This window comes from Rhincodon typus, chromosome 16, assembly GCF_021869965.1.
Source record: "Rhincodon typus isolate 14 chromosome 16, sRhiTyp1.1, whole genome shotgun sequence".
Lineage (NCBI taxonomy): Eukaryota > Metazoa > Chordata > Chondrichthyes > Orectolobiformes > Rhincodontidae > Rhincodon > Rhincodon typus.
This window is the reverse complement of record NC_063347.1, coordinates 60,587,910-60,603,447: the sequence shown is the minus strand read 5'-3', so window position 1 is coordinate 60,603,447 and position 15,538 is coordinate 60,587,910. Positions and strand designations below refer to the sequence as shown.

The 15,538-nt window shown below is 43.0% G+C and overlaps 1 protein-coding gene across 4 annotated transcripts in view; it reads right to left on the bottom strand.

The window, feature by feature from the left end:
* itpr1b (inositol 1,4,5-trisphosphate receptor, type 1b) overlaps positions 1-15,538 on the bottom strand; it is a 500,439-nt gene that overhangs the window by 353,344 nt on the left and 131,557 nt on the right. For all 4 annotated transcript variants that reach the window (XM_048606463.1, XM_048606462.1, XM_048606465.1 and 1 more), the window contains exon 4: positions 8,014-8,129. In XM_048606463.1, coding sequence (XP_048462420.1) covers positions 8,014-8,129 — 116 coding nt within the window. The remainder of the gene's footprint in view (positions 1-8,013; positions 8,130-15,538) is intronic.

The following is a 15,538-nucleotide window of genomic DNA, read 5'->3' as shown; positions in this document are numbered from 1 at the left end:
TCTTCACAGATGCTGCCAGACCTGCTGAGCTTTTCCAGCAACTTCTGTTTTTGTTCCCAATTTACAGCATCCACCGTTCTTTCGGTGTTCCTCACAACATTAGCCTAAAGGTTCTAGATTACCAGTCCAGTGACCTTACCACCACATCACTGCCTCCCCCTAACATGTTAGAAAGGCTCAAAACAGATCACATGTTCTGCTTCGTTTAATTCCCCCAAAAAAGGCCTTGTCACGACAATCTGAGAAGCCTTGCACTGATAAGAACTTGGAGCCAGGCTACTGGTATCACTGGCTCCAATTCCCATGGTGTTACATCTGCAACTATCTATAGCTCCCTTCGTCTTCTCATCTGCATGCTGCACGCTGCACTAAGGTGATATCATCCAAAAGCACGACATTAGTTTGCTTACAAACATTCAATTCTCCCACACCACATCTCTCGACTCCATTCTCTGCTAGAATTGTCTGGCATCTGTTACTCGATGAAGAGCAAATTTCCTCCAACTGAATATGGGGAAGACCAAAGCCATCCTCTTTGTAAATGCCACAAATGCCACTCCCTAGCAACGGTCTGAGGGTAAATCAGACTGTTCTCAACCTTAGTACCATAGCTACACTGGAAGGAGCTTCCAATCAGATATCCACACTGTCATAACATCACCTGACTTCATCCCAGTCTCTCCTTAATAAACAGCAAGTTCAGAGAAATCAGATAGGAGGTGCTTACAATCACAAAGGGATCTGAACAGAGTAGCTAGGGAGAAAGTGTTCCCTTTAGCAGAAGGGTCAAGAACAGAACACTGATCTTAAGTTACTGAGATGCAGAGGTAATAAGAGGAAGAGGGTTTTTAAACTCCGAGTGGTTAAAGATCTGGAATGCATCGGCTATAATGTGATGGTGGCAGATTCCATCACGACTGTCAAAAAGGAACTGGAAAACCAAGGAAACAAAACGAATTGTAGGACTACAGGCAGGGGCGGCGGGGTGGGATGAATCATGTTGCTCTTGCAGAAAGCCAGCACCAATTAAATGGAAACTACAGTCCCCTTCTTTGCTGGGAACTTCCTTGCATCTGCAAGCCCATTTTCCTCAGCTTTGCACATTCACTTTAACAATCAATATTACTTTTTAATCTTATGCTTCCATCTTCCCTACTTCGAATGATGTACCTTTGTGTTATCAGAAATCCCATGTATGTGGTTTTATATTCCATCCTCTAAGCCATTGATAAATAGTGAATAGAGGAATCTCCAGCTTTGATTTCTGAAGGACATCGCTAGTCACATCCTGCCAACGAGAGTTCCCATTATCCCTGCTCTCCTGGGCTCAGCTAGTTTCCCAACCAAGTCCATAACTTGCCTTCAAATCCATAGATTTCAACCCTTAAGGGGAGGGACTTTATCAAATGCCTTCTGGAAGTCTATACCAATAATATGTACAGACACTCTTCCATGGCTGTGAATTATCTTTTTTTTTTCCAAACAAAAAGTCTGTTCGTGGGATCTGGGCATCACTCGCCAGCATTTATTATACATTCCTACTAAACAGGCAAACACATTGCTGTGGGTCTGGAGTTACTGGTCATCCAGACCAGGTAAAGATGGCACGTTTCCTTCTGGAAAAGGACATTAGTGGTCCAGATTAGATTATTGTAACATATAGTGTGGTAACATGGTCGCCTTATGTTAGCTTGTTAATTCAATTTCTTTCAGTGAATTAAAATTTCACTATTTACCACAGTGGAATTTGAACCCTTGTCCCCAGAAGGGAGGTCATGCGTTCCAGATTGCTTGTCCAGTGACATTATCACTGTGTACAAATTTGTGGGGATATGAGACATAATGTGCCAAACCGTTTTGCAGCCGCTGCAGTATTTTTGAAGCACAGTCACTGCTGTGAGATTACATTTCCAACCTATTTGCTCACAGCAAGTTCTTACAATGCAAGATTGTCAGTTCAGTAAGAATCTCTTCTTGTATTCCTCTCTCTAAATTCACTATTATTCTTTGCACGTAACAACCAAAATGTTGAATAAAAGCCAGGGGTCAGCTCCCAAGTTGCTGGGAGTAAGATAGCATCTCTGAATGCCTTTTGCAGTCCTGAACAGCACCACATTGCTTCAGTGAATCCTCCCTTTTAACAGCAACACTATTAAGCTCCTTACAGTCTAGCAAAAGTTCAAACTTCAGGTGATAGAACCGTTGGAATGCAAAAATAAACCTTCCCCTGAATTCCGACATCAAAAAGGCTTCATTCAGGAAGAGTACTAAAATGTACACAGCTGTGCACTGTGGAGACTGAATCAACTTCGGAGTTACCTTGATAGATTTAGAAGAAACCTCCTGTCAGGATTTAGCCAAAAACTTACCAAAATTTCTCTATTTTGGAAAAGGTGGTGGGGCAGCAGGGGGATTCTTCAATGGGGAAAGAACCATTTAATCCCAGTAGTAGCTAACCCTAACAAGTCCAAAGGCTGTCGAGTGAAATTAGCCGATGTACATACACCTGCAAAAACTACCAACAAGGAAAGCGTGGCACTGCAGGATCTGCCCTTCTGAATTCTCCCTGAGGAAAGGGGAAGTGCAAGTATTCTTACTGCACAAAAAGCACTTCCTAGAGCATGTTTAAAGTGAAAATTCTACATGTCGGATCAGCCTATGGATATACGGCCGAGTGTTATTGCCAGTGAGTAATGAGGTGCAAGTTAATCTAGGGCCTTGGGCAGTGTTGTGGAACAGAGACACCTAGGGGTCAGTACATAATTCATTGAAGTTTGCATCACATGTGCACAGGGTGGTTAATGTGACATTTGGCGCTCTTGCCTTCATTGCTCAGACCTTTTGAGTATAGGAGTTAAGACATCATCCTGAGGTTGTCCAGAACGTTGGTGAGGCCTCTTCTGGAGTGCTGTGTCCAGTTCTGGTCACCCTGTTATCAGAAGGATATAAGCTGGAGAGGGTTCAGAAAAGATTTGCCAGGACTGGAGGGTTTCAGGTACAAGGAGAGGCTGAATAGGCCGAGTCTTTTTTCATTGCAGTGTAGAAGGTTAAGGGGCAACCGTACAGATGTTTATAAAATCATGAGGGGTATACACAAGGTGAATGGCAGTGTCTTTTTCCTAGGGTGGGGAATTTCAAGATGAGTGGGCATATTTTTAAGGTGAGAAGAGAAAGATTTTAAAAACAAAAAAAAGATGAGGAGCAATTTAAAAAAATTTTTAAACAGAGTGGTTCGTGTGTGGAATGAACTTCTGGAGGAACAACGTTTAAAAGCCATTTGGATAAGTTCATGAAGAAGAAATGTTTGGAGGGATATGGGTTAAGTGCAGGCAGGTGGGGACTACTTTAGTTTGGGATTATGGTCAGCATGGACCGATTGGACTGAAGAGTATGGCTATGACGTTGTGTGACAGAAGGGGACAAGTGAACTGGACAGGGTATATCCTCTCCTAACTGTCAACAGATAAAAGATCCAATTCAGAAACAAGTTGGCATCACCATGGAGATGCTCACCTGGTATAGCTGTTTTCTTTGGAAAAAATATGGCGGATGTGGGGACTAACTTGAAGGATCTTGAGAGAGATTTCAATTTTAAAAGCAGCAGTAACACTGAAATTAGCCCGAAATTTTAAAAAAAAAAAAAAAACCAACATCTTTGCCAACCAAGATAATTAGTCATAACATGTTCTTGGAAGAGTCGATCTGTTCGTGAATATTTATTTTCTGACAGCAATGGGAAATCCTCCAAGATTACGAGACCGCAGCTGATGTGCTTCAGTACAAACAGTGGGTAGAGTATCAAGACATTCTTGAACAAGATCGTAAGGTTTATTGAAATGCAGTGCAAACACTCCAATTAAAATACACAATCGAGCAAAGTTACAGCAATGGAACGCTGTTGCTCACTAGTGAAAGTCTCCAGTTTCTACATGGCCTTTAGCTTTCCCAGTCGGGGATTTTTTTTTTTTCCCCCACTTTTGACAGAGAGGGGGAGAAGCTGCAGTGTCAATAGGTCACAGCCATAAAATCTGACCCATATAGATTTGCAATAAAAAGTCTGCTTATAAACAAAATTTCCACTGATGGATTTTTTTTGGAACAAATCTGAATGCACCATCATATCCAGTCTCCAAATGAAACTCCAGGAATTTTGATGGCTAGGGGTGAGCCAGTTGAAAATGTTTAAGATGCAAGTCCTTTTGTGGAGGAAGATAGAGATTGTGTGCCTCTGGTAACTCACTCAGTTCAAAAAAAAAAGAGGATATTTGGTCTATCAAGTCCATACCAGCACCCTATAACTATCCAGTCTGTCTCATTTCCCTTGCAGTTTCAGTTTATTTCCCCCAAGGGCACATCTGATTTTATTTTGGAATCTTCAATAATCTCCTCTTCCATCACCCTCATAGGTAGCGAGTCTCAGGTCATTACCGTTGACCATGTAAAACTGTTGTCTCTCATCACATCTCCTTTGCAATCTTGCCCAAAACCCTAACATTTTGTCATTTAGGTCAGCCAATGGGAATAGCATTTCTTTGTCCACCTTATCTATTTTTAGAGTCTCAATTCAAATTCTCAGAACAAGGAGGCAGTATCTTAGAATTAGACCAAGTGAGGAGTGAAATCTGCAAGCATTTTTATATTCCCGCCCCACCCCCCCACACAAGTAGTAGTGAAAATGTGAAACTCAACGAAAGGCACTGGATGCTGACTCAGTTTAAAATTTTCCTGAGTGGAGTTTGATTGATGTTTTTATTAGGTAAAGGGATCAAAATGGTATGGAGCAAAGGTGGGTGGAAAGGGATTGGAGGGAAAGAGCAGCTGTAAACCAAACTGATTTGTCAAACACGGTCTAGGGTAGAATGGTCTGTTCCTGCTCCAATGTTTCAGAACTCACTCTCTCAAACACATTTGCTGCAGATGACCTCCATTTCCCTTCCCCCTTCTCAGTTAACTGGTGGAATGAAATCTCCCCCATTGAACCCTAAACAAACAGATGTTTGAAATCAAGCATTTTTTTTTAGGAACTGAAATCAATGAGAGCTAACAGGTGCACATGCACACATACAAAACACAAATTGAGCACAATGTCAACCTAATCCAATACTACAATTGAATTAACAGGGAAGCACTTTTTTTTAAAATTGTATCCCAATTACTCAGACTGGTGATAATAAATGCACTTTGTACAAACTCAGCTAATGGGCTTGTCTTGTGTGCAGAAGTGGGGAAGGTAAGGGAATGTTTCAAACTATATTTTTTAAAAACTCTTATTACCAGAGAAATTCCAAAAAAGAAAGAGCATCTACAACATTTGTTTGTATCCACATTCACTTTATTCTCCTTGTGCTTATGATGGAAAAGCAAGGAATTAGCAGGCCGATGAACAACCTACTGAATCACATCATGAATGCTCCTACCTTGCCCCGAGCGTCCTGGAACAGAACACTGCCTCCAAGCCAGAAGCTGGTCCAAGACGCTGCTGACTAGATCACCAGGCTTTCTGCCTACCATATTGATGAAGGACAATTATACATATACATATTCTTCAAAGTATTCTTGGGATACATGCAAGGCCTGCATTTATTGTTCATTCCCAGTTGATCAGCAGTGTCTCTTTCTCACTCTTCACATAGCTGTTTTCCGATGGCTATTTGGGTCATGACTACAACAGGACTATTCAGATAATTCTAGCTCATTGTTATGCTTCCAGCATTGAGCAACTGGTAAGTGTTCCAGTAAGATCATCTTGAAGCTGGACCTGGGAACTGCTTACCACAATGGTTGGGAGCAGTAACCTGATCTGGAACTGGACCAAAAAACTTCTTGGTGATTGTTGCATCCTCAAAGATTGATGACAGAGACCATCCAGACAAAATCATGGCCTTAGGCTCAGGAGGAAAGATGATCATTTCCTCACCAATTGTTAGACTAGCTTTCATACTCTCTCGGGAGGGTGGACAGAAAGACAAGCTACACAGAGAAAATGGGAGATGTTTGTGGGATGGGCAGGTAGGAGGTATGGGGACAAAGAGAGACATAACGACAGAGGTCACTGTGTCAGCAGAAGTACACATTTGGGACGTCTGACATTTTCATTTCTCATCACTAACTGCCAGTTGTTTCAAATACTTCCTTGCTTCAGCTTGTACAGAAAATTGGAACCTGCATTCTGGTGTTTTACACAACAGGTTAAAGCAGGCACAAGGATCAGAAGGAAATTTGGTGATTTGTGGTAATCACTGACAAAGTATTCAGCAACAGCAGCAATCTAGAATCCCAGGGAAGCCTACAGTACACCTGACATGGAACAGAATCACAACAGTAAGCTGACTTCAGTGGAGAAACTTGCATCAAAAAAATTTCTGATCATAAATATCATAAATGATCAACATAAGACAGGATAAAAGAACATAGTGTATGCTCACGTGGAGGATTCCTAAACTCCTGCATCTAGCGAAGAAACGAAGTTAGTTTGAGCACTCGAACTGCACAAGAGAATCAGTGATGCAATGCCCATTTTTATTTTTCATTATTTTGGATTATAGACAAAAATCAGAAGATGGCTGCTGAAATGAAGGGCTGTGGAAACAAGTTACTTGAACTCACTGACATGTGTGTTTACACTGCTGCTTTGTTCAAGCAGCGGGTGAGGGCAAGAGGAGGTGGGATGGACGAAATCCCAGAGACAGTTTGTTGATTGCATAAACCAATCATGACACCACAAAATATAGAAGCAGAATTAGTCCATTCAGCCCTTCGAGTCTACTCCGCCATTCAATCTGGCTAATATGTTTCTCAACTCCATTCTCCAGCCTCCTATCCATAGCTGTTGATCCCCTGACTAATCAAAATCCTATCCACCTTTGTCTTGCATACACTCCATGACTTGGCCAATCAGAACCAAAAAATGTGGTGACCAAGAGCCATCAGCGTAACACCAACATGACAGGAAAGGCTGCTTTCCACTGGGAATGTGCGGCGATGATAGTTATGATTTATGAGCAATGGCAGGGTTGGAGTGGGGTGTTGAGAAAGGTTTGGGAGGAGGGGTAGCAGCAGTGGTAATGTCTTCATGCTTCCAGAAGTACATTCCAATACAGCTAGCAACTCTGTTAGTGGTTCATCAACAGGTCATCCATTGAAAGCTGCACATGGCAAACGGTACTTGTAAACTCATTCATGGCCACCCAATTTGGTCCATTTCACAATGGAGGCCTGTGTGACTGCAACAATGCCTATGGCCTTTTCACACACACTTTGCGGTGAAGATGCTACACAGACTGACAAGAGCCTCCCCAACACGCCAGAAGAGGCAAAGTCTTCATCACCTGCCAGTATTTTAGCCGGGCAGTCACGTGGAACTAATAAAGCCACTTCAAGAAATCGGAATGGTGAAACCAGCACCCTCTCTAATTGCAGTCATTTTGTTCAGGAGTCTGAACTTTTGCAGTACTTCCCAGATGGAATTTTTAATGGAGTTGTGAAATGGAAATATGGGTGGTGGGGCGGAAGAGATGCCACTCCAGAAAGCATTTGCACTTAAATAGTGCATTTCACAACCTCAGGCAACCCCAAAGCACTTTATAATTCATTATACTTGGAGTGTTGTCACAATTGTAACAGTGGAGATGTGGCAGCCAAATGTGTACACAGCAAACTCCCCCAGTGATCATTAAATGTATTCCTGTTGGGCTGATTGAGGGATGAGTATTGACCAGAACACCTCTTCAAAATGGGGCCATGGCATCTTCTGGTTTAACCAAAGTACCTGCTTGTTGTTTGGCAATTTGGACCCTCAGACAAAACAATGATGCTTCAGTACCACACTGGACAGTCTGCATGGATTTTTGTACTCAAGCCTTTCAACTGATATCCCTTTAAAATACACCCTGTAAAAACGAAAGCCCTCAAGTTGCTGTAAAATCAAGATTACAAGGAGGAGCTGGCATATTAAATCAGTCCTACTGCTTCCAAAGACAACACCAGTATACTTTAGAAGTACATTCTACTTACGTGTAGCTTATTGAGCAGCACTGCATCTGTAGTCGTATTGGCCCCGGGCTTAGCTGCTTTCCAGAACTGTTTCTGAGCAGAGTACCGGTTCATGGGACATAGCTTAAAGAGGCAGTCTACAGAGGAAAACAAACAAGAAAAAAAAAACTCATTTATAACGAGAAGCTTACAAATTAAGAAACACAGGTGTTTTAAAATGAACAATTAAACATCCACCCAAACCACCATCAAAATGGAAGAATTTCAATTAATTTCTCCCATTTCAGGCCTCTGCAGATAACCAGATGTTATTTTCCTTATACTCTGAACACTGGCCAGGGTGGACCATAAGTTCAAGGCAGAGAAACCAAGACAGTTCAGCACCAACTCACAACTGCTATGTTCTGGGTAGAAACCATATAGCCCATGTCTGAGGCAGAGCACGGAGTTCTATTGTGCGTCTGAACTGGGTTGTCTCTTAACAGGAGGGGGTTGTGAAAAATATTCAGGATATCCCAAGCAGTTTGAAATTCCTACTGTCTCCCCAGTTTCCATTGTCCCCTTCACTGGAAGGTGCACTACCAATGGGCATTTCCTATCAAAGATTTTCTGACCATTGTGGCCTTATAGAGCTTCATGAACCAACTTCAGTCAGATTGAAAGGAAACTTTTCCCATTAGAAAACAAAACAGTTCTTTTGGACTATATTCAAAAGAAGGAGCAAAACATTCTGTCATTTAATGTGCCATCCTCCTGCTACTCTCCTACAACTTCAGCACATAAGTTGTGAAAAGAAGCTTTATTCCAAGTTTCAAGTGCAATAAAAATGTGCTAAGGTCAGTGTGCAGTCATAATCCTCTTTATGCCAGTGAGGTTCAAGCTTATGTTTAACAAAATGCATTTTCCCTATGACAGCCTTAAGCTGTGATGAATTTTTCCTTCCTCCTGCACCCCCTAACCCCCAAAAAAGATATAAATACTTGATCATGCATACAAGTGGGGAAGATAGTTGCAAATACTTGTCAACAACCTGTAATTATCAATCTGGAAGTACACTGGCCTATTTCCTAAGGCATCAAAATATTACCTTCCTTTTCTAAACAAAGACTTTATATCTCAGAGGGCAGCACAGCTGGCCCGGACTCCACAGCTACAGGACTTTTTTTGTGCCCACATCCTGGATACGGAGTGTCAAAGAGCTATTTGAGCAGATCCTGGAACCACGGAGAACAGCACTGTCTGACTTTACTGATACGTCTCTACACATGCACTTCCTGCAGGAGTCACTTCTTTCTCCCTTCCTATCACAGAATTGATCAGGTCCATTTCAAATGTCCATATGACTGCCTTAGCTAATGTTAGCACATGGCCTTTTGTTTCTAAAAAGGAGATCGGCAACACCAACAAACCCACTCAAGTATGCTCAGCGCTTCAACTTGGAGGGGTGATTTTTAGTCCAGTGCCTGAATTACCAATCAAAAAGAAACCATTCCGACCTAGATGGAGTCAAACTCACTCAATGTTGTTGTTGTCACAGCAATCTATACAGGTGGCATTTGATCTCAGTGCAACCGTGACTCGCGATGGAGGAGGAGTCAGGACGTGAACCAAGCAGCACCGAAAGCCTCGTCTCAACCCTATTCCCATGGCCACAGTGTTGGTAATTGCTGGCTATTTAAAGCTCTTGTTCTCTCTCAATGCTATTGCTGGAGGTGAGGGTGAAAAACTCAGTGCAAGTTGTGCCATTGGAGAAAGTGAATTGGTTTCTCCTATTTGAGGTGATGATTGCCCAATATTTGCCTAGCACGAGTGTCACATGACTCTTAAAATCCGACCTTGGATATTATCCAGGTCCTGTTACTAGCTGGCATGAGCACTTCAGTATAGCAGGTGTTCTGAATGGAGCTGTATGTTATAAAACAGACAGAGGATTTTAAAGTTTTTCCAAGCATTTTCATTTCTTTGTAATCTTACTTAGATTTTCCTCATTAAGGTGGTGAGCATGACACTGTCCCAATCTCTCTGTCTCTCCATTTCCTGGTTCCCTGCACATTCGGGCAGCACGGTCACACAGTGGTTAGCACTGCAGCCTCACAGCACCAGGGACCCAGGTTCGATTCCAGCCTCAGGGACTGACTGTAGGAAGTTTGCACATTCTTCCTGTGTCTGTGTGGGTTTCTGCCAGGCATTCCTGTTTCCTCCCACAGCCCGAAGATGTGCAGGTTAGGTGGATTGGCCATGCTAAATTGCCCGTAGTGTCCAGGGATATGCAAGCTAGGTGGATTAACCATGATAATAGGGTTTAAGGGGATAGTACAGGGGCTAAGTCTGGGCAGGATGTTCTCTGGAGGATCAGTGCAGACTTGATGGGCCAAATGGCCTCTTTCCACACTGTAGTGATTCTATGATTATAGCCTGTTTCAGTAGAGAACGAAGCCAAGATGAACTCTTCGTATGCACTGCCATAGCCCGTGGTACCAGCTGGCCATTGGAAACACAGGCAGACCACACCAGGACCCAGCCTCCCACTTGGCTTATTTGTGCATCAAGTCTTCTCTTCAAAATTTAGAATAGCATTTCTGAACATGCAATTCCGGCTGTACCATCTTTCAGACCAGATGCTGCTTTGTCACTTAACCATGGCATTAGTGTGCTCTTTGCCAAACCTACAGGTGATGTCTGTACAGATCACAGCCATTCCAGCAACTTGCAGAGCTACTCATTAAAACAAACATCAACAGAAAGCACTACTCAGTTCAGCCTTTCAAGTCAAGGTTGTTCCTTGCTTTTACCAACTCTCCCAATTGATGAAACCTAGGTAAGTTTCCCCATTAATGATCTTGTTGAAACTTGGAGTATTCAGCACAAATGCAAAAAGAAACAAAACTAATTGTCCATTCTGTATGATCCTTACACAGACTCAGCTCTGGGGCATTCTGAAAATAGACAAGTTGGGTGTAAATCTCCTTAACATCTAGCTAAAGCAATTTCAAGCCTTCCATCACAAGCTACAATGAGTAATTTGGTTATTCTCGAGGTTTGAGTGGGAGGAACAAGACTTGATGAGTGACTCTATGTTTCTGAATGTTTGGTTCACACTCAAAAGGACAGTGCGACCTATGACAATAACTGCAATAAAATCGGGGCGCGGGGAGAGTGTAAACTGAAGAGCAAAATTTAACTTTTAACTGTTGGCCTGTGCCACTTCGTTGATAAGTCGTCACCCGGCCCAATTTGGAAAGTGCTCACTGGAAAACTGGAATCAAGAACAAGGTCAGTCACAATTACAAAAAAACGATACGTTTGTGGTGTCAGTTAACATTCGTTCGGAGGTTTTCTCTTCATTCTTTCGTGGGGTGTTGTGGGGTGTTGGGGGGTGGTGACTGGCAGGGCCAGCCTTTGCTGCCCACCCCCAACTGACCTTGACCAAGCAGCTTCCCAGGCCATTTCAGAGAGCAGCAGTGAGCCTGACATATCACCATGGCTCTGAAGTCACACGTAGGTCAGACTAGACAAGCATAGCAAATTTCCCTCCGTACAAAAAGGGCATTAGTGAATCCAGTGGATTCCTTTTTGGAATAATCTTCGTTTTCATGGTCACCATTACTGAGACTTGCTTTACATTCCAAAAGTATTAACTGAATTTAAATCCCACTGTCTGCTACAGTGGGGTTTGAATCCACATCCTCAGAGTATAGCCACATACAACACATCAAAACAAGGACAAGGTTCTTCAATTGTGATCTTCTCATCACACTAACACTCACACTCAAGCCCAGGCTGCTACATTGAGTGTTCAGTCCCACTAACATACTTCAGCAGAGCTGAAACTGGCTCTTGAACCTGCCCTTGCATATTCCCTGAACTGACTGGAAAATAAACACCACAAAATGTGTCTGCGTTTTGGGACCTAAGGGGTGTCCTGCTGTTGAACAGGGGGTTGCCAGCCCCTGGTCATCTTAGTCATCACAAGGGGTCACAGTCCAGTCTGTTATGGCTTGCCTCTTTTCCCTTCCTCCCCACTTCCACACAGCGCCCCCACCACCCCCTCCCCACCCAAACTTTGAAGGGGCTGTTGTTCAAACTTCCCTCTACAGCACTTGCTCAGATTTCACAAGTTTTAGACAGAAATTGACAACAGCTGAGGCAGTGCAATCTCCAGCAGTAGCCCTGTGCCTACTCGAGTTCAACCAACCAACGCAAGACAATGGAGAGTTTCCATTATTTGTCCAGCGTCATCTTTCCCACCTGTTTGAATTAGAAAAAGCTGTAACCTTAGAAGCCCAGGGTGCAGTTTCGATGGCACTGCTGCTTCAGATCCCAATAATGAATCCAGGTGATTGAGTAAGTATTAAACCCACCCCATGGTGCTACCAAACTAGGTGGCTACTTTTGGCCAGACTTTGCACAGAAAATGCTGGTGACCAGTCATAGACTCAGATCCTCCAGAAGCTGAAAATCCAAAAGAGCCAGGGATAGGGGGAGGAGTTCTTTTTTCGGGAGAAGTACATTTTACGATTTGTTCATTCAATGCTAACATTCTGATTGAGCCTGAGATACAGGGTTAAGGAATGGCTAAAGATAACAACGTAACCAGCCTGGTAGGAAACAGTTTGACACCACCCCGATCCCATTATCTATGATGGGACTGTCAACAGGGATGTCTTGATCTCTTCACCAACCCATCAGGAACATTAGTCTAAAATGTCTTCAAACTTCCTGAAATTTGAGCGGAGGTCAAGCTATCTGATAAAACAAAGGCTGAGAAGGAAGCATGAGAGTTACCGAAAGGGTGGTCAAGAGATAGAGCTGGCATCAGTGCATGGAAGTTGATCCAGTGTCTGGGGATAACACTGGGGGACACAGCTCCAGGCAGTCAAGAAAGGGGCATGGATAAGTACTTGGATAACACCTATGTTGACAGGAGAGGGTCGAGAAGCTATTGCTGCAGCAATACAACACTTATATTCCAATAGGTGAGAACAGATTGACACGAGGGCTGTCTCAAAAGATCTGGATGCCTTGGTCAACTGCTCCAAACACTGACAAGGAGAGTACAGAGCAATATGATCAGAATTATGGATAATACCAATAATCCTGGGGATCGTTTCAAAGTTGGGAGGAAAATCAAAGCTGGACTGGGAAGATCCCAAAAGGAAGTTATGCAAGGGAACAGAGTGCTCTCTTAAAAAAAAGAAGGCTTGCAACTTGTTGAATTTCTAAGTCCACATATATATCAGAATATGAATACTTGTGCTAATGCTATATGATGCATTAATGCAGTCACAGCATTACCATGACTTTTCACCATTTATCACACCCTCTTTATGTTACACGTTAATACCAACACATTCCTCAGAGTGAGCTATTCTGTAAGATACACGTAGAAATATCTTTGGAAGCCCATTTGCAAGTTCACCCAATGGGAGGTAAAGTAGTTGTAAGTGGACCTCTTACAGGATTCCTACAGGAAGTCAAGGAGTTTGTCCTAAAGGATATATTACAATAGTGACTGAAGCCATAATTCTCCTACGTCAATGACATTCTAGAAATTGCTGCACCACAATCAACAGTTTCCAATATACCAGGAACCATCGTGTGGTGCAGAATCAATCCCCTGCTCCACTAGTTCCCAGTTTACAGGAGGGAATGATGCACATCAGTCGCTGTCTTTTTCCAGATGTGGCCTCTAATGGAAGGTGTCACTTTTGCACTCGACAGTCAAAATATCAAATTAAAATCATCCTGGGACAATTATGCTTGTAAACGCTCCTTTGCCACAACTTGCGTTTTACGTATTTGATTAATGCATGTGTATTTTAATCACCCTGACTTTATAGCAAGCACTGAGGAGTGCTCACATTCTGTTCTTGACCATTCTCCAATGGTTTCTTCATATGGCAACTGATCGACACCACTGTTCAAAACACAACATCTATCTTCTCAGGTGGGAGCGTAAGAGAAATGGCAAAGGGATAGGTTTGTCACCAGAATTCAAGAACTTCTGCTAAATCTCTCTTTCCCCAACGTGGCCTTCAACCCTTGTCCTCATGAGAACCGTTAAACAAAGGGAAGGCATGGCAAGAAGATTTGGAGAAGTGAGGAAGGCAGAAAAGAAGGAAGGAAGGGAGAGCAGCAGGGAAGTGCAAGGTTCCCAAGATAGCTGTGACTATGACATTGGCTAACTCCACCCGATGTATCAGATGTGAGGTGTTAAACGGAGTCAAAGAAAGGCACACTTACAGCTTTCATGATAACACACACAATTAGAGGTGTTAAGAGGGCACAAATTTATCAAACATTTGCTATGGAACTGCAGTTGCAATGGTGGGTGGGTCCATGTAAGAGCTGATATGGGCTCGAGAGACTGTGCAAGAGGACGTATGCGAGTATAAAATCAGTTTCAAATTAAAGACGGGAAACTTTGCCCAGAGTTCTTGGCCCTGATTTTTCTTCTTCCGTGACCACCACCTGAATGGTATTCCCTGCACAAGGCCTTAAACCATCCCACATTCTTCACTGTGTGTTCTGTATCCACCAAACTTTACTGTGCCAAGTGTAATGCAGTTTTCCAAATATGAAGCCACCATGATCCTACTTAACCAACGTGACCTATTCCAATTGTGATAAAGTTCCAACATACTGACAATCACATGTCCTTGTCTCTCAATCTGCTGAGCCTCACTTGAGGGAGAAAAATGTTCAATGCAGATGTGCAACATTTCTCTCTTTAGGAAAGAGACAGACAGGAATTAAATGACTATCAGGCAAAGGGTAGTCCATTAATACAGTTGGAAGACTAGTAACTAATCTGGCTATAGCCAACACACATTGTTTTAACTTTAACCATTATCACAAAAGACAAACTAAGGAGGCCAACTGAAAGGATGTTTGTAGTTTTCAGGGGAGGGCCTGGCGAGATCCAGTGAGAGTAAAAGCAAAAGCAAGATTAAGACATTACACAGTTTTTCGCAGCTGAATAGCTGACCAGTGCTCACAGCTCAGGTACCGGCATGAGATATCTTCCGCTGACAAGACTCACCAAAAACCACAAAAAAGTACGCCAATTTTTCCTTCACATTTTCCCTGAAGAGAAGAGGCTGAAGAAAACTGAACTTTTACAGTGGAAAAGAAGTCAGATGTGCGCACTTCAGTGTTTATCTAATTTCAAAATACAGTTTTATTCTGTGACACTTATCTCTTTGGTCTGTTTGTACTCTTATTGGAAGTATTTAGTCCACTATCGAGACCTTCCGACCCACAGAGAAGATTCTCACCATTGTGCTCCACCAACACCCAAAGACCAACATGTTGGGCAGATCATGTTCTTACCCAGCACTAACATCACATTTGTACATTAGCTGGCTCCCTAGCCTGTGATACTGAAACTAAATACAGCATCAGCTGTGGCGGGACAGAGGGACAGCGGGACAGAGGGACAGAGGGACAGCGGGACAGCGGGACAGAGGGACAGCGGGACAGAGGGACAGCGGGACAGCGGGACAGAGGGACAGAGGGACAGAGGGACAGAGGGACAGAGGGACAG